At 41.8% G+C, this 19983-nt stretch overlaps 4 protein-coding genes across 4 annotated transcripts; 2 read left to right on the forward strand and 2 right to left on the reverse strand.

Annotated features, from left to right (window-relative positions):
* Window positions 1–1167: 1167 nt before the first annotated feature.
* PADG_00183 (uncharacterized protein) lies at window positions 1168–2038 on the reverse strand (the record flags this gene model as incomplete). Its single annotated transcript, XM_010757424.1, has 4 exons — window positions 1168–1311; window positions 1435–1590; window positions 1685–1845; window positions 1999–2038. The coding sequence occupies 4 exons, from the start codon at window positions 2036–2038 to the stop codon at window positions 1168–1170; spliced, it is 501 nt and encodes a 166-aa protein (XP_010755726.1).
* A 7184-nt stretch (window positions 2039–9222) lies between these two features.
* On the forward strand, window positions 9223–11361 carry PADG_00185 (uncharacterized protein; the record flags this gene model as incomplete). Its single annotated transcript, XM_010757937.1, has 2 exons — window positions 9223–10176; window positions 10240–11361. 2 exons carry the CDS (start codon window positions 9223–9225, stop codon window positions 11359–11361), a joined length of 2076 nt encoding a protein of 691 aa, XP_010756239.1.
* A 686-nt stretch (window positions 11362–12047) lies between these two features.
* On the reverse strand, window positions 12048–18083 carry PADG_00186 (uncharacterized protein; the record flags this gene model as incomplete). Its single annotated transcript, XM_010757938.1, has 1 exon — window positions 12048–18083. One exon carries the CDS (start codon window positions 18081–18083, stop codon window positions 12048–12050), a length of 6036 nt encoding a protein of 2011 aa, XP_010756240.1.
* Window positions 18084–18637: 554 nt separating this feature from the next.
* On the forward strand, window positions 18638–19501 carry PADG_00187 (palmitoyltransferase YKT6; the record flags this gene model as incomplete). The annotated part of the gene is made up of 3 exons (XM_010757939.1): window positions 18638–18670; window positions 18745–18836; window positions 18946–19501. 3 exons carry the CDS (start codon window positions 18638–18640, stop codon window positions 19499–19501), a joined length of 681 nt encoding a protein of 226 aa, XP_010756241.1.
* Between the last annotated feature and the right edge of the window lie 482 nt (window positions 19502–19983).

A 19983-nucleotide genomic window follows, 5' to 3' on the forward strand; every position in this document is an offset into this window, starting at 1 on the left:
ATATGGTCGATCGGGTCGGGTCGCTCCCCCCCGCCCCGCTCATAACAAGTATAGGGACCCCACAACGTAGGGGGGGGTTATATTTTTACCCAGGGACCCCCCCCTCTAAAAAAATAACCAGCCCCCCTTTAATCAAGGAAAAACACAAATAGTCCGGGGGAGAAAAAAAAGGCCCGAAAAGCGTCCGTAACCTCTTCGGGGGGGGGGGGGGGGGGGAAGAACAACAGTTAAATGTGTTGCCAGCCACAGTGAAATGTCATCTCGGTGGTAGTTAGGAGAACCTGAGTGAACTCAGCAATATCCGCAACATACATGTTTTTACTTGAGCCGCCGGATGAGTTGTAGGACTCTCCCCTAGGCCACAAAGGCAATGACCTTGCAAGCGATCAGTGACTGCTCCCTCTTTAGCTGGCACAGAGGAAATTTAATTCTCGGATTGGAACCGGCGAGAACATAATGATATAATGATATGAAGGGAAGTCCAAGATTGGCAGAACACAGCTTCAAAAAAAGCTCCCCCTCCAGAAGGCGATTGAACGGGTGAGCAAGGGTAAAAGAAAGCCACGAAAGGAGTAAGAGAGACTGCAAACTTTGTGGCCGTGTGTGGAGGATAGAGCTGTGGGGGTTGTCTCATGTAATGGTCGAGGGAAGAAGCCTTGGAAGCCCAGCTACCCTTGCTTGCCACTCATTGTAGACGGACACGCAAAGGGTACAAAGGATAGAAAAAGCGAATGTTGAAGAAGCCAGTGGCATAAAGTACTCAAAAGGTAGATGAATGAGATATTTTTTATTCAGCCAAGGTAGATCGTTTATTACTTTTCCCCTGCCCTTATAGCAAAGCTCCCATTAAGGTGCCCGAGGACGTGCCGAAGGAGAAGGGGGCTTGAATTGCTTGAGACACAAATAAATATAATTGAAATGGTTTTCTAGCAGTTAAATTAACAAATTACAATAGGGGATGTGGTATATCTGCGTTGCAGTTTCCTGGACGTCAGGTAAGGCGGGCTGTGGGTGGGGGAAAGGAGGCCGGGAATTGGAGGTGTGACTAAGGGGAGAAAAATAAGAAAATGCCGAATCAATTCGTTTGACTGGTCTCTAGTTATGACAATATTATTTTCTTGGTAGAATTATCCACTCTCGCTTTTATCGCTTCCTGATAGTTCCATCTCAACCCTGAGCTTTCTCAGCGTTGATCAAATATCTGGCCCATCCATCCACGTACTCGTTGACGGTTGGAGTCTGAGCGCTCGGTGGGTGGTGGGCAATAAAGAGGGCAGAGGCGGTTTTGTAGATAACGATACCCTCCTTTTCCTATCGGTGGGGAGCGAAGTTAGCATTTATCCTATATAACTGGTCGCACCCAGAAAGATGAGGTGTAAGTGCGTCTCGCAAAATCGAGAGAGTGAGTGTGTGAGAGAGAACGGTGTGAGTAACCTTTCGGCCAATGAGGCAATCCGGGTCCTTGTCCGATCTTACAAAGAAGTATTTCTCGCCGGCATAGTAGAAACCATTTGTTTGTACTTCCTTTGGTTCATCATCCTTGGTATCTGCGAAAGAGCTCAGGATAAAGGCGATTTCGTTTGGCTGGGCCTAATAGGAATCTGTCAACTGTGGCGCAATTTAAAGGAGGCCGAGGTTGTTCTGGTTCCGGCTACCAGCATTTGTGAAATTGAATGTCCCATACCGTGAAACCCTGAGAGCTAGCACATGGCGAGTTGGCGTACTGTGGATCCGTACTATAGATAGCCGCCTTGTCGATTCCCGGACACTGCAATAGGCTGCAGAAAGTGATCCGAATTAGTACAGAGTTTCCAGTCCATGAACTCGAGGGACTCTGTTCCGCAACTGACGGGCATGGCGGAAAGCAGAAGAAGTGGTATCAGATTATATATACCCATTGTGATAGTCTGATCAGATCAAGGGAAGTCAGCACCCGGAACCCATCTTGACCGAATGCACAACTTGGCAATGGATAATGAACAGACAAAATATACATACCTGGCCAACCAACAGGCTTATTGACAGATGGGTCTGTCATTTTTTTTTTTTTAGTTTTCAGAACGATATATTAAAAAGTGGTCTATATGAATAGCGAAACGAGTCGCTTCACCGGAAAAAGAGAGGATCAGCACAAGTAGTTGATGGGCCGAGGGAAGGGGGACGGAAGTGGAAGTTACCGATACACAGCTGACCCAGTAAGATGGAGTGACTGGAACAGAGTTCCGCAGACAGGAGTCTCGTGCTGGGACAGGGGGAAGTGGGTGAGTGTATAGATATGTGATGGCAGTGGGATGGCTGGGGAGTAGTTGAAAATCAGAGGAGGAGAGTAGATGATGATATGTTTTTTGTTACGTAGGAACGTCCAAGAAAAATAATATGGGACAAAATTTGCTGGGCGCAGAGAGGGGAAGTCTTACTAATCAATCCATCATTAGTTAACGTAATCTGTAACAACCAAGTTACTGCCTGCAACCCACACCTTCAGCAAATCTGCAATTAACAAGCATATTATATGGATTTTTACCAAAATATATTACGCTCAACTACCTCTATTTAAATAAATTGAAATTCACTAGATCAGGGCATCATATTCTTGTATGTCCAATTGTGCCGCAATTGCTGCATCTTTGTGACATCCTGAGCATAGCCTAGGCTCTAAGGTAGCGGGCATCAAAGAATTGAATCTCTAGCTGTTTAACGGGCTCAGCACTTTATTTCTTGTCAAACCATCTTCACATTGAATTCAACGACTAGATTTTATATACTTTAATTTTGTTATAGTAGGTATAGTATATATTACTTCTAATTTAAGAAAGCAAAAAAAGAAAATTATATTAAAATAATTGCTAAAGAAATAGAATAATCTTCTTTGATATATATTTTAATGATATTTATTATTATTATTATATTATTCATTTGAGATATATGCAGTCATTGACTATGACATCTACTTAATTATATTAGAATTTAACTATTTTATAAATCTTATATATAACTGACTATACAAGTTAAAACATACAATTAAAGTGTTTCATTTCAGAATAATATAGTATTTAGACAGACTTATCATAGAAGATATAATTATATATATTTAGTTCAATATAACCTAACAATAATGAAAAAAATAACAAATATAGAAACAACTAATAAATAAATTATTAATAAAATAGAAGAAATAATTGTCTTAAAATCTCAGAAAAGAAAATCTCAATAGACTATTAAAAATAACAAATAATGATAAAAAAGTAATAATGATAAAAAAAAATTACATAGAGTGAAATGATCTTTAAGCTTTTAATGTTTATTAATGACACAGATTAAGTAACAAATTCTAGAGTTAGTAGAAATTCTATCTGATTTTAAAACTTACTCTCTAGAGAAAGTCCTTGTTTTCTCTATATAGTCAATCAAAAACTTTATTTCTAGTTCAGAATAAAAGAGAAAGAGCATGATTAATTGAACAATAGAGTAATTTTTTATGTTTCTTTTTAATGTCATTATTTAGTAAACAGCTCATTAAATTATAATCTGAATTCACAACTAAATCACAGAAATCATATATATCTAAGCTTGTGAAACCTTCATTTTTTTAAAAATTAAATTTAAAATAGTCATATCTTAGTTTCAATTATATTATCACAAGTAGAAAAAATTATTTTCTTATATTTTATTGAAAACAACTTTAATTTTAACTTCATTTTTGTAATAGATGTGCTACTTAATACAGCCCTAGCGCTTTCTTATAGAACAAAAAAGAAATGCATTAGAAGGAAAAAATAAAATAAAATAAAAGCTATAAATATAAAAGCAAAGTTTTATACAGATTAAATCAGAAGAGAAATAATTCAGATAAAAGTTTTAATTATGAAAGATTATCACTCAGACATCTGTCTATTATAATTTCATATCTTGTATATTGAATATTTTTCTATTTTCTCAAAGCTCAGTTTATTTATTAAAGTATAATTCTTTTATCTTTTCATTAATATAAGATTAAAGAATAATCTTTTGAAGTTTTCTTTTAAGTTTCAGTGTTAATTTTTATTATTAAATCTACTTTCTTATTTTTTAAAGTGTCTATAACTACAAACTAGTACTTATAATAGATAAATTTAATTGTCTTTTCTCTTAGCTTAAATTTTTTTTATTATTTTTTGAATCAATTTAAGATTTATTTAATTATATTAAATTTCATATTTTTAATCTTTTACTATAGCTTGACTACTTAAAAATAATTTGTATTTTTAATAATAGATTTTTTAAAAACTATTTTATACACTAGTGTAAATACTCTTGAGTTGTAAATAATTTAACATTAAAAATCTTATAACTTTTAAGATTTTAAAAATATAATTTATATTATAAGTACATTTTAAAGTATATCAAAGTTAAACTTATTGTTTACAAATTCATGAGATTATCAAATTTAAAGTGAATATTACTAGTTCAATAAATACATTTCACTTCAATCTCAATGTTATTAAGTTAGTCAGAAAGTATCTACTCAAAAATAGTTAGAGATAGCTAATAATTTAACTGAAAAACTTGCTTTTATACAAGTAGCCACTTCTCCTATTCTTGTTTAAACAGTTCTATTCAAAGATTCAAAATCTGAAAAGAAAAAGATTTAAAATCTAAAGAAGAAATAGTATATAAATAAGAAAAGCTAGCTCAGTTAAAGAGACAATGTCTTTTTCTAAAGGCTCTTAAATAGAGAAGTAATAAGCCTATTTCAAAGTTCAAAATTTATTTTAAAACTAAAAAATAAATTAAATCAATACCTTCATTCAGTTGCAATAAATATAAAGATAATTTTTACTATAAATATCTTCTTTATATGAAACTGTTTAGTTATTATAACATTGTTTAAATTTTCTTCCAACTTTCTTACTCAAAAAGAAGAAAAATAAAGATCTCTATTTGAAGAAAAACTATAAAAGTATTCAAATTTCTATCTTGAGTATCTATTTATATAAAAATTTTAGAAAATAAAAAAGTAAATGTAATAGTAAAAACCTATATTGAAATTTAAAAAGCAACTCAAAAATTGTCTTTTTAATCTTATATTAAAAGAAGAATTGAAAAGTTATATTTTGGTATGATAAAGAAATAAAGCTTTTAAAAAATAGTCAATATACAAGATCTGAAATAAAATTAAAGTGAAAATCTTCATTAAGTGCAAAAATATTATATCTTCTATAGTATAATTGAAACTTAAATATAACTAATTTAAATTTTATATGAAAAGATTTAAAAATTCTACAAATTTAGATAAAGGTGATTTTTGTAACTTAGTTAGAAGTTCAGATTATATTTTAATAAACTGCTTTTTAAATAAAAATGTTCAAAAGAAATTTGATGTACTTTATTAGTCAATTAAATATATATTTTCTTTTTAGTACTAAGTTAGAAAGTTTTAATTAACTTCATAGAGAAAACAGAAAATTCATTTAACTAGTTAACTAGAGAATAAATTTCCAACTTGTATAAGATCTTTATCTAAAGTGACTCTATGATTGATAGGTATCAGATATAGATATCACTTTACTTTTTATATTTTTATTGATCTAATACTATTGTCTTTAAACTGTTATTTTTCTTTTTGTTTCTTTTTTTTTCTTTTGTTTTATTTTATAATTTCTATTCTTTTAATTATTTTTACTAGTTTTCTTAAAATTGAAAACATAATAGCTTGCTTTCTACTATATGTCTGTTTAAATGCTGTTTTATTCTAGGATGAAATGCTATAATTGCATGAGTTAATTTGTACTTGTAAATTAAATCTATAAAATAGTTAAATTCCAGCTTAACCAAATAAATATCATAGTCTTTGACTGCATACACTTATAGTAATAATAATAATTTTTTTACACTACATGAGCATGATTGATTGCAATACATTACATTGTTGCATAATTCTTGACACTGCTGGCTCCTCTCAGTGATACTTCTACTTTCTCACCTTTATACAAGATGGTTATATAAATCATTACTGCAGAAGATTATGAGAATTATACCACTGATGAAGTCTAGGAGGCGCTCCTACCCCCCCCAATCAGGTAGGACGGCATCTTGTCACAATTCCATGAACGACGGGAGCTTGATAGAAGCTCTATATAGATAGCTAATCTGACCCACTGTTCAGAGGGTCAGCGATTCGTTCTCAATATATCAGGGTTACTGGAATACGCATACAATTAATTCACTTGTACCCTCAATTCTTAATACCACTTCTATTTGTAGGCATACGCTTGTCTGCTTTGTCTGCTTCCTTAACTAGTCAAGCCCACCCGTTCGGCTTCCCATATAACCATCCCTACGTGAACCGTCTCGGCGCCGCCTCCTTACATCTTGACAGCAAATCCATCTGCAGGTCACTCAATTGTTTTATCATCAATTTCCTTCTTTGACTTGCTGTGATCCTGTGATCCTCATCTGACTGCTTGAAAACTGTACAGAAAAGATGAGAACTCATCTTCTTATCAGTGAATTGAAATAAAACTTTTCTATCCACACAGCCAGGGTGGATGAGCGTGTTATCCAGATGCTGGATGAGGTTCGTCGAAATAATTAGAAATTGACCTTGTGAAGACATACTGTCGGGGGCATTAAGAAGGGTGGACAGAGATACATATCCATGAAAATTGCTCTTCTGCGAAGGGTCTACCACCTGGCCGGCGTTTTCTGTCGTTTCACCGTCTTCCGTTCGCGTTGTTCTAGCAACATTGATATCTTCTAAGAGAATGACACAACCTGCGGGGAAGCTGGGCAAACAAGCTGTTCAGGCAGCTGTTGTCGATGCTTGAAAGATTGAGTACATAGATATCCAACTCAAAACGGCCGGCGACAGATGAGCTGAAACTGGACTATTTATGGGAAAAGACTTGCGAGGAACAAATCTGAGAATAGATGTCCATAGTTTCCTGCGGCTGCCCAAATAACATATTTATCAATGCCAGGCAGTAGAAAAACTGAAAAGCAGGGATGTCCTCGGGAGAAAAGAATAGATTAGCAGGAAAGCAATAAGAATGAAAAAGAAAAGTTCGCTCTCGAGAAAGCTATTCATATAGAACTCGGAGACAGAAGCAGACGGATTCAAACAAGGAAATCAGACAGTGACATATTAGGAGTCACTCAAAATCGTATGACCACAAGCCCAGGTGCATGGTGCCGGATGGTCCTTTCTGCAAGCGCCCCTCGTACCAGCAGTTAATTAGTCATTTGAAAATCTGATATAAATTGTTAGGCATGACGGGACTTCTGCATAGTAACCGCTGAGATGCTCACCTACATTAATAAACACAGCAAAGTGCATAAAGGCACTTTGGTTTTCAACTCATCATCACCTTGATGTCTATCATGGTGTCGGCAAGGGTTTCTTAAGCTATTCTCTTACAACTCACTCACCTTTCAAATTGTTTTAAAGAATGGCTATGCTTGAAGCAGTGAAATCTCATGAATCAACGAGGCAACAAATGCCCAGATACCACTTGGAGCCGTTGTAATGTGTCTGATTAGAGAGGCGAAAGCTCTGTCCTTATGACCTGTCAATTTCCATTGCGACAAATCAGACGTTCTATGATCAAAAAGGGCTGTGGTAATTCCAATTCAGGCATAGTAAAGCGGTTAAAGGTTGTGTAGCTTTGCGATAAACCGGGCTGCTAGACCAGAAGCCATGAAGCTGTGATGATGCGAAGCATCGCGATTCACTGCTGTGGCTCGTGGCTCGTGACTTGAGGAGCCTCCTCGCCGCCGCCCCGCAAGCACAAAATACGTCTGCCCGCCCACGTTGGGCAACGAAGACAGGATCGGAGAATGGACGGACGAGTTTTTTAAGTGCGTGCTGGGGATCATGGGCAGTTGCAAACAGGCTGTGCACATCCAAGGACGCGAATGATTTGCGAATAACTAGTTAATCTGTACCAACGAGAACAGACATCAAATCCTGACCGTTGAAAAACGAAAAATAATAACCCGATGGTTAACTATATCAACTCCTTGAAACCAATTCGCTGGAAATTGACCCTGCGACAATTAGACAAAGTTTGGGAAACCGTCAAATCTAACTCCGGATGGGGCATCTTGGTGGTTTCAGCTGCGGGCTAAGTCTCTTCGATATAGTTTCTGTCGAACAGCGCCTGAAAAAGCATCGAAAAGCCCCAATCAGCAAAATTCAAGAGAAACACTTAAGGAATTCAGCGTCTAATTACAGGGCGGCTTTCCCTTTACTTGAAGAGAGCGTTGTGGTTGGCCGGGTTGGCTGACAACCCCGTTCGGTCCCCTCTGCTCCAAATAATAAGCGATAATGACGAGCCTTTTGCCGTCCCCTGTCTAGTCCAAACACAATTGGAACCCGGGATCAGAGCAGTCATATTGGTGGCTGTAGGGATGAAGGCATGATTAAATTCCTTGGGCCTCCTAGAAGAGAGCGCGGCACAAACCCTGCCGTTACTGGCTGATGCCTTGCCGGGTCCCGCCGTTGGCCTGAACATGCAATTTGACATCCTAGTCGCCATCGAATGTTTGACCAGTGACGGTTGACAGCCCTACCAGTGCTGGAAACTGACACGATATGGATAATCTCCTTTCCTTGAGTTATACCGCTCGTGCTTAATGTGTTGCGCATACTGGCTTTGGCAAAACATGTGTATCGGGGATTTATGCTGTTATTATTATTACGACCAATTAACCACTCGTGATAAGAGCGCTAATATCTCCAATGTGTTTCAGCAATCTAGATGTCTGCAAGGTCCAATCCACCCATTCACCTATATCCATGTCCCATATCCAGAGAACAAATTTGAATGGTGCAACGCTCGACGATGGAGGATAATATCAGCCTGGGGCATGCAGGCGCCACCACTTCTGCCCATGTACCTTATTTGAACCGCTGTCGCCGTCGCGAGACTGTTGTGAAGCTTTCTGTTTTCCCTCTGCGTCCTGTCATTCCCGTCGTTTCTTCTTCATTCCTATCCTACATTCCTTTACACCTCCCATTCTCTTTTTTTTTACCCAGCACTTTACACATTAATTTTTTTTTTATTTTTTTTTTAATTTTATTTTTATTTTTGGCTTTCTGGGAAGCTGTCCATTCATTTGGGGACCTTTTATCCCCTATTCTTGGTTTTGGGCTCGCTATTCTTCTCTCCGTCTATATTGGGTCATTCGAAGCGTAGCCTAACCTGCAGAACCAGATCTCAAGTTATAGTGGAATCATTTAAAATGAGACAGCGTGCAAATACGACCGGTGACACCACCTCACGGCGTACACTCAATAACGTATCTGCGTTTCCCTATTTTGGCCTGCAGGACGCTGTCCAATCCTCAGCTGGTAACACAGGCTCTAAGAGAAACAATACCGCTACTATCAATATCAGTTCGCAGCGGGAGAGGTGGAAGGTCCCTCCCGCTTTCGATTTTCAGTTGTCATCTGAACCGGAACAAATCCCCTCCCCACATTTTCAAGACTTTAACACATCCGACAATGGAACTATGATGATAGGCGTCGCGTTAGGGAGCCCCACGATGCACAGGACTCAGCAATCCGGACCGTGGTGTACAGTATCCACAGCGCTACTAGATGCCAGGTCGGTAAGAGTGGAAGATAGAGATACTGAAAAGTTGAAGCCCAAGGCGACGAAATGGAAACAAATCAGCGGCCTCTTCAAATCGAAGAATCCAGTGCCTCCCCCCGATACACCGATTTACCAAGTTCCACTTAACGATCGATCCGTAACCTCCCACGGAGGCCGTGATTCACCAGAGGATTCTCATATTCGCCCAAACCACGCTTATCAGCCTTGGGATGATTTCCAGAATAATAAACTTAAAGAAGCAGGGAAGGTGGATGGGAGTGTTACGAGACCACCAAAAAAGATGAAGGAATCTAAGAAATTGGTTAAATATATTGATATAGAGTCACTGAAATCTAGCCCGAAGAAGAGTGTTCAGCAAGATAAACACTTGCCCTTGCTTTCGAAGGAAATCGCATCTCTTCCCACCACTTCATCAGGAGCACCGGATCTATGTTCCCCATTGCTCACAGTTGATATCCCTGATATCCACCTTGAGAGGTACAGTGTAATGTTTGGCACCGTACTCGGCAAACCACCCCCTTCGACATTATTGGCCAAACGAAGCAGGACTCTTGATATGCTGAGGACTCATGATGAAGAAGTGAGTTTTGTGAACTTTTCTCAAGTCTGCCTTGGTGTTCTCTAACCTGTCATGCAAAAGCAGGAACTGGGAGGTGGCCTTATGCCTCCACCTAAACACTTGACATCTCCGCTTCTAGCCAAGTCGCCGACGTTTACCCTTTTTCCGGCAACACCAACATCCAAACCGTCTAAGTTACCCAATGCTTCTAATTTTACTGTTCCTGGCAAGCCTTTACAGAGATCCAATACCGCTCCACCCTCTCCTCGCAGGGTAGTGAACGAGATTATCGTCCCTGCAAAGGATATTCCTATCCCGACCCCCCAGGCAAGAATGTCATCCCTGCCAACGTCTTCAAGCTCTCAAAGCCAATGGGCGCCGGAAGGGTCATCATTTTTATCAACTGGATCAGGGTCGTCGTCGACGTCGGATGACAGCGACTCTTGCAGAGAGGATGAGATCATATTATTCAACTTTAAACATGCTCGTATCAAAACTCCCGATGATAATATTTGGGAAATACTCAATCCTAGAGTGCGCGTTGAGTTACCCTCTACGACTCTAAAAGACCCTGGACGAACACTCCAAAAAGAACAATCGGAGGGACCTGATTCTTCGAATGGCGCCGCCAAGGTGAAAGCTCGAAGTCATTTACACAAATCTGGAACAAAGTTGAGGCCTGAACCCGAGTCCAAAACACAGGTGAATTATTCCACTTCATCCCAAACGAAATCAGAAACGAAATCGGGATCCAAGTCCTCAACACCTCAACCGCTTCACTCCCACCCGACCGTTGACCAACTGGCGAAACCCCCGCCTCCACCCCCCCAGCGAAAGCCTCCCCCAGTACCCTCAGACCCAGCTGCTGCCCTTCCTCCAAAAATGGTCACATCCCTTTCCAAGCAACCTCCACCCAATACAAGATTAAAATCAAAGTCCCTTTTACCACCTAGAAATGCAGTTAGGCATAATCCCCCTGCCGTCGCTGTCGCGCGAACTGCCGAGATATCTGTTGCCCGCTCAATTTCTGTGGCAAAGCGAACAAAGCAGCAGATGACTGTTCCCATAAGCGCGATGCGGAGTGATTCTCTTCTCTGTGATGATGAGCGATTTGGTGAGAAGAGGGCGGTCGTGCCTACGCTAATATCCGTGCCGAAGGGGCATGGGCGGGGGAGGTCGCAGCAGGCTCCAATTGAAATTGTGTAGTCCTGGGAAGTGTTGTATTCGTTGGTTGATTTTACGGCTGTATTTTGGGAGTTTGGATTTGTGTATTTGGTTCCCGAATGGTGTTCTGGGTTTTCGTCTTTTGGATTCATTTGATTGACTTTGGTTGTACGCCTCGAAAATGAGCTATGTTCTTGGAAATACTTACTTGCAGACATGACACCTTTTTCTTATCACTTTTGCATATTTTATATTTCTTTTGCGCTTCCTGTTTGTTCATCTTTATTCCCCCTGTTCCCTTTTTCCGATTGGGTGTTCATTATCCTTGTATATTGGAGACTCAGCTACCACCTTTCCGTTATGAATTTGCTCAAGTTATCATCACTCCCCAGTTGCGATATTTCACCATTTCATCCTATCTCTAGGATATCATTTTGTTATATAGTTTCCACCGTCGGCTATTCTAAAACGGTATTTAGAAATAGATTTCTCGCAAAGTCTTGCGGTTTTCGCTTCACTTACAGGTCGATTAAAGGCATATGAAACGTATTGGATATGCACCTGACTGTGTTATGTGACTAAAGCTAGAAGGGATGATAGCTTGAAAATACTCCCTTTCCATGAAAGAATTTTTATCCATTGAGCCATGCATAGATCAATCTAACAACCCGCCTGTTTTGAGTTTTATTTCAATATCTATACATCCAATCTAACTCCTATTTACAAACCTAGCATACCACACTCCATTCCATGCCAATGTAAGCATCACTAATCACCCTCACGGTCACATTCAATTTTTCCCCGGCATCCTCATGGTCTTTGTGCTTGGTCTTGCTTTTGCCCTTCTCATCAGCACCTACTTCAAGCTCATGACTGTCATCATTATTCCATCCCTCAGGAAATCTTATCTTAGCTCTGGCAACGACATTCCCCCTGTCTCCAGGCCTGGAGGTGCTACTGGAAGAAGACCAGGATACACGTTTGAGCGCCAGGATATTTTCTCTCACTCCTCCGCTATCAACCCCAGTCGCACGAGGGTTTGAAGTAACAAGCACGAACCAGCTCTCCGTCTGCGGTTTGGGGAAATGTGGCGCGTAAACGCGGAATGACTGATCGTCACCTTGAGTCGTAGTTCTTCGCCGCGGGTGCGAAGGCAGGGGATGCTTCCGGGTTAGAGAGACCGTCAAACCTGCGGGTGATGGATCTAATATAGATATTGAGACAACAGGAAGGAGAAAGAGAGCTTGATAAAACTGAGAGGATAGCTGTGTGGATAGGTTGAGTGTATGGGGGAGGGATGTGAGAGTTGATTGGGGAAGGGCGAGAAGGGATGGAAGGGATGCTGGAAGTTGCGTTGGATTTGGTGACTCGTTTGCGGCCGGGGCAATGCCAGGGAGAATAGAGAGGGGATGGTCGTCTGGCCAGCGGGCAGACTTTATGCATTGTAAGAGGGTCATCATCATTGTGCAAGCGTTGGGGTAGCCCAGTTCTGCTAAAATGTCGATACATGCTTGGATGATTCGGATGCCTTGGTCTAGAACGGAGATTTGGTCGCCAACGTAATCAGTTATGGGAAGGTCGATGCGAGACATGAAGGCCTGGAGGAGTAAAAAGGCTTTGATGTGCGGATCCCACAGGGGTTGAGATGTCCCCATGGCTGTAATTGGAAGAGGGAGATTTTGTGCCAGCTCAGCGTTGATCAGGTCTTCATTGTGGCGGACAGGGAGCTCGTCGAATTCCGTGGCGCAACACATCCAGCTGAGTACGTCGCTAAAGGTGGGATTCGGTTTTGCGCGGGACATGACGAAACGAACTGTTTTATGCGAAAGATAGTAATAACTCATTATCTTCCCGAACGGGGTTGGGTCAACAAAGCCTGTTGACGAGTCAAATAGAACGCAGGAGGATTCTGCAAGTTCGGTTAAGCATTGATCTACCAATTCGACTATGAAATCTGATGCGATTTGTTGTGCTGTCATGGTGTTGTGTTCTTCAGCGGATATTACAAGCCCGTAGTAAGAAGGGTTCTTATGCAGACGACGGAAAAAGAACGTCCAGGTCAGGTAGTCCAGGGCATCCTGCTTTGTTGTAATGGTACCTGCAGAAACCTCGGCGGCCAAATGGTCATGGAGGACTTTGTGGAGTGTGGACTCCACAGGGAAGCCTGTGTGGAGGAAGTGCTTGTAAAACGCCTTTTTAGAACCCTGTGTAAATATACGCGCGATACCTGACGTGTCAAACTGTGGCCTCCCAGCGCGTCCCAACATTTGCAGAACATCTGTAAGGTCCATATCTTTGTACCCTTCAATCTTTGCATCGAAAAACTGTGTCCCTTTCACGACCACTAGATGAGCGGGAAGGTTGACACCCCATGCGAGAGTACTGGTTGCAACGAGAATCTGAATTTTGTTATTCGCGAAGAGCTCCTCTGATAGCTGCCTGTCCGATTCAACAAGGCCGGCATGGTGGAGGGCGATTCCGAAACCGAGAGCCTCTTTAAGCGCCTCATCCTTGACTCGAGAAAGATTTAGCTGTAAGTCTTCTTCGGGCATATGAAGGAACCGCCGTGGGTTATCTTCCATGCCACAGAAGTTGATCAGGTCCTTTGCTGTAAGACGTGTTTGCCTTCGAGATGCCACGAAGACAATCACGGGTTTGTCCGGGGAGTGATTTTTGATAGCTAAGAAGGTAGGCCGATTCATCGACTGCATCAGTGGACAGAAGCCACGTTGTTCTGGAAAGCCGTCGATGTATATCTCTAACGGAACAGGTCGTACAGAGTGGCGGAAGTTGAAAAGCCCTTCTTTAACTCCCAACCAGTTTCCAAGATCAGTTGCATTCGCACATGCCGTGGACATGCCAAGGAGGCGAACGGCGCCTTTAGATTGGGAAGCTATGTAATTCATTCTGGAAACAATGATTTCCAAAATGGGTCCTCTGTTACTACCAAGAAGGTGGATTTCGTCAATAATCACTAAGCTAACTTGACGAACATAGCCTCTTGTTTGCCAACTTCGGGAAATACCGTCCCATTTTTCGGGGGTGGTGATAATAATGTCAGCGTCCCTGATTGTTCTCGTGTCTGGAGTGTTGTCTCCAGTCAATTCTACCAATTTTAGACCCATAGGAACAGTTAAGCGACGCTTCCAGTCGTGCACTCGTTCTCTAACAAGCGCCTTCATGGGTGCAATGTAAACAACCTTAGAACCTGGTCTTTCGCGAAATGCCCACCACATTGCGAGTTCTGCTGCGACCGTTTTGCCACTCCCCGTGGGGGAACCCAAGAGAACATTAGTGGGAGTGTGATAGAGGGTGTGGAATATCTGCGTCTGCATGGGGTTGAAGAATTGAAACCTTTGTCCATATATTTCTTCTAGAATCGGATTCTTTAGTGCGGAAATTGGAAGGGGTTGCAGATTTAATAAATCGGTATATACACTTTCCGTATCTGGACGGATTAGATGCTGAAATGAAACGGGAGTCACTGTTTCTGCTCCGAGCCAGCGATCAGAAATTGCACGGACATATATCTGACTAGGTAGAGGATCGGACAGAGGAATTGTGAAATTCAACTCGTGATCATCGTTGAGTTTCTTGCGGCTCAAAATGAAATACTCATGATGATAGATTTCCGATGTCTCCGAGTTTTCGACCCATATCCAGTATGACTCCGATGTCCCGTGATGTCTATCATTCCAGCGGAACTCAGGATACAGATAAAGATGGATGCGAAGAACATCACGATTGAGAGGCGCAATTTCGGCTTCCACAGCCAGTGTTGGAAAATTATCTAGGAGTTTCGAAATAGTGTTGCCCATGCGGTTGTTGTGGACGAGTTGGCCGATTTCAGCAGGTTCCATATCCCTTAATGATTCGATAGATGACGATGGGAACTTTTCATCCAAGTTCTTCAGAACTGGTTGAGGAAGGTCGAATTGGTGGAAGGGATGCTGGAACGGCCAGATTTGCTTCTCAATCGATTTGCACGTAGACAATAAGACTTGGCATTGGTATCCCCAACGCCTGTTCAGCGCAACCATGAACAGGGCGCGACAGATGCGTGCAGCGTTTTGAGCCACATACGCTGAATCGGAAACGAGAGCGAAGTCTTCAATCCTAGCCCTAGAAATGTAAGATTGCAGCAAGATATTCGTCTTCGCGTGGGCGTTATCATTGCTTCCTTCGACTTCGGTTTTAATTGCCTCCAGACGAAGTCTGTCAAGCTCTTTGAATTCGTTTTCACGAGACTGGATATTGTCAAATTCTCCACTCATGCTGATCATTTTCATGACATCTGCGTCATTGGCCATAGGATTCATCATGGAGTTGAATATTTCCACACTTGTTTGCAAGACGTAATACTGACTTGCAATTCTTCCAACATCTTTCGCGCGTAGTTCTTCGGTCAGTTCGTTAAATATGATCATCTGGCTTTGCTGCAACGTTCGTGCAGCATTGATAATCAGATCTCGTCTTCTGAGGACGAGCTGGGGATCGTCTCGAATTTCTGCCCAGTCAATACCATAACTGTGGGGATTCCGTCGCATGCGTACAAAGAGGTATGAGTATCCAAGCCATTGAACTGCCTCGGGAACAGAAGTTACTGTTCCAAGAGCGATTTCCGCGTTTAGGTTATCAACTAGTTTGCGCGAGAATCGAGATTCAATGGGTTCTTGAGAAGTTACGGCGGATAGGTAATGTTGCAATTTATTGTGCGATGTGCAAAGAAAGCCTATGCCTGTGTCCTGAAACTGTGGACGACCAGCTCGACCGAAAATTTGTAGGACATCTAAAATACCAAGGTCAATGAATTTTCCTTCTTGAGCACTGTACAGTTGAGTTCCCTTGATAATGACTGCAGCAGCAGGAAGATTGACACCCCAAGCGAGAGTTGCTGTACAACAAAGAACTTTTAGCACCCCTTCGGAAAAGAGACGCTCCATGAGGTTGCGATCAGACCTAGCCATTCCTGCATGATGGGTTCCTAAGCCGTATGGAACAAGCTCTCGAATCTCCCGACCACGACTTGTTTTGATATCTCGCAAGGCCTGCGAATAATTTTCATGTTCCACAGGGCTAAAGAGGTCTGCGCACTGGTTGTCAACCGCCATCCGACGTAGAAGTCGTGCGGCATTGAGAGTTTCTTTCCGGGAATGAACAAAGACCATGACTTGATGACCCCGTTCAAGCATCTCTCGAACTTTCTCAAAACAGACGATATCGAGATTTTCTCTAGACTTTTTGGTCCCGGCATCTCCTTTTACACCAATAAAATGTTGTTCAAGAGGGACAGGACGGAAGGAGGCATCAAAGTAGAATAAGCCCGCCATTCGGTTGACTTTGAGAAAGTCTGCAACATCGATATAGTTCGGCAGGGTAGCCGATAAGCCAACTATACGAATGAGTGACTGCGTACTCTCTACTTGCCGCTGCGTTCTTGCAACGAGAGACTCGATCACAGCTCCACGTTCGTCGTGTAACATATGGACCTCGTCAATGATTAACAGACGAACTTTCTGGACAAGTTCCGTATTCCCAGTTCCCTTGCGGGTTACAACATCCCACTTCTCAGGTGTGGTAACAATGATCTGGGTCTGCACAATCTCTTTTTTCGTCAGCTGCATATCTCCTGTCAGCTCGCGGACTTGGATTCCCAGCCAAGCAAGGCGTTTTCCTAACTTTTCCGTAACTTCTGCAGCTAGGGCCTTCATGGGGGCAACATAGACAATTTTAAATTCGTCTGTCATAACGGCGAACTCGGTGGCATCATAGTTTTCAAGGGAGTTCGGAATGGTATTTTGGGCAATCACATTCAGAATTGTCAGCACCGCAGCATCGGTTTTACCAGCACCAGTTGGTGCACATATCAGCATATTTTCGTTTGTTCCGTATGCAACGGGGTAGAGCAAGCTCTGCATTCGATTCAGTGACTTGTATCCTTTGAAGGTACCCTTGCAGAGTCCATCCATGCTTGAAATGGCAACTAATTTCTGGTCTGCACCCAGGGTTCCGACCTTGGTGGCTGGAATGGTGTATTCCGTATATCTCGGTTCTTCAACGTGGGTGCTACCAACAGGAAGGCCGTACTTTATTCCATTGACTGAGAGGGTATTTCCTGCTTGGTACGCCTTGTACACATGTGGGTAGATAGGACCTTCGCGGTTCTGCTTTTGTGCCAATTTTGCGTGTTTGTGTTCGTAATCTTGTTGTCGTAAAGCTTCTTCCCGCTGTCCTTTTGTTTGTAATCGACTAAATATATCGCTGCCTTCTGAATCTTTCATTGATGTCAATTCATCTCGGTGGGCAATAAGGTCAATCACAAAATCCAAATCATCGAATCCTACAATTTCCGTCAAGGATATCTGTAATTCATCGGGTGGGGCACTTGCACCTAACACTGAGAGAAGTTGTTGCTGCAGTTCGGAGGCATTTAAACTAGAATTCTGTTCCGCAATAGACTGACATTTATGGAAAAGCCATTGCTGGTTGTAAATTCCCTTTGGTTCAGAAATTTCTTGTCCATTCGCTTTGTCATCTACCATCGCATATGAATCATTACTTGTATCCTCATCCTCACTGATCATGTCCCATAGATCCTCAACTGATTCAGGAGCTGAGGCAATATCATCTTCGTCAAAGAAAAGATTATTCTCATACAGTATTGAGTCTTCGGATTTTGGGAGCTTTAAATCCGCCATAGCTTGCCTCATAACCGCCAGTTGTGAGAGCCATTGTGATTCTGCCAGTTGGATTTCAGGGGACATTGTTTGTCTGGCAGAGTGTGGGGCTAGACTTCAGAAGGAAAAAGAATAAATTGTCTGGTATTGAGATGGAAATGGCTCTCCAAATAAAACTAAGCACATAATCCAGGGCGGAATAAATGTCTGTTAACAACTTATCTTGCTTTTAGGGGACGTGAAATCCTTCGATGTCCGTGAATGCGGATAACGCAGCAAGGCCTAGCCCTAAAGAGACTAGCCGTCAGTTAACGCTCGCCTAGCGGCTATTAGCTTGGCCTTCCCTGATACTGCCAAAGCGGCGGTCGGCTTGGAATCTGCCAAACGTTCCAGGCATCAGACATACCCATCGCAACGTCCCTCGTCTCCCCGTATTCTGTTTAGTTGTTGCTGGTGCTTGCTCTAGAATAATCTGGCAGAGATCGCTTCCTGCTTCTGTACATACGCTTATTTCTTCCGATCTAATTTCTTAACTGACACGAATCCCCCTCCTGTACCCCCCTAGTTGTCAAATACCCTCCTTGGTGTCCTAATTTACACTTCGATCCGGGACAGGGACGACATATCATCTTCTCCCAATCATGACCACGACAGGGGATATCATCTATATTGGGGTATGTTCGATTCTAAATGTGTTTATTTACTGTCCTGTCCAAGACCATGCTAATATATTCCAATGTGTAAACAGTTCTTCAGTAACGACAGAGGGCAGCCTCCGGAGGAGCTTTACGGCGCAGATTCCATTGTTGATTCCATACTTACCAGGTTCATCCGAAAAAGGTGTGTAGTATGAACATATCTGCTGTTTCCCACTTCTTACCCCAGTCGCGATCCCTGTCATTTTGCAAATGTTGATAAAACGGCAACGCTGACGTTACGATTCCTGCAGCCAACTCGAGTTAATCACATTTGTATGCAAAACTCTCCTGGAAAAGGCCACTGTTAATGATACTGCTGTTACCGTTATCAAAGATGACGCAGACAGCCAGAATGTCGGCGTTCTATACTGCTTTAAACCCCATGACCGTCCCGCCACTGTCGTAGTCGCCCGGCCTTCCTATTCTGAGCAAATCGCAAGGAGTATTGCGAAAGGAGTTCAGCTGAAGATCAGAAAGGACTTTGCAGTACCACAAGATTTTGATTTAACACTCCAAAAGAGATCGAGTGTGGAGCGGAGTAAACTTGGAATCTATGATGAAGCAGTTGTGAAAGCTAAAAGCAAACTCAAGGAATATGCTCAAGATCCAGGCAAGGCTGATGAGCTTGCAAAAATCCAGCAGCAGCTGGATGACACTAAGCAGGTGCTATATCAGACCGTTGATAAAATGCTGGAGCGAGGGGAGAAGCTCGATAGTCTCATCGCGAAGAGCGACAATTTGAGCATGCAGAGCAGGGCGTTTGCTGCTCAGGCAAAGAAACAGAACTCTTGCTGTTCGGTAATGTAGGGTGGGGCGTGTTCATATTATTTTCTATTTCCATGAGTGATCGCGCAATGAGACGGGTATTGAGACTTGGTATATAATATTCACATTTGTCCCTTCTTTTTCTTTTTCTTTTTCTTCTTTTTCATTTTGGTTTCCTTTTTTTTTTCTTTTTTTCGATTCCCTATAATTTTCATTCCCTTTCCGCACATCCTCTCTCCACTTCACTTTCGCACAGCCTCTTATTTGGTTTCCTTATGACTCACGAACTGAGTTTCATACTGTTATTTTTCTGCCCATCGAGTTTAGACAGGAAGTCACATATCCACATGCCTCAATAATGACACTGTTTCAAGTAATATATATGTATGTGCCTTTTTAAGCAAGGGTCTCGCAGAAAACCCCTGAACAATTGTTGCTGTGGCATAGTTCCAGTAGCTTACTTAAGTGAATCACATGACGTCAGGCAGTTTTGTCCAACTCGAAATCACAAACAGTTTTGCAAG

The sequence above is a fragment of the Paracoccidioides brasiliensis genome (genome assembly GCF_000150735.1).
Source record: "Paracoccidioides brasiliensis Pb18 unplaced genomic scaffold supercont2.1, whole genome shotgun sequence".
Lineage (NCBI taxonomy): Eukaryota > Fungi > Ascomycota > Eurotiomycetes > Onygenales > Ajellomycetaceae > Paracoccidioides > Paracoccidioides brasiliensis.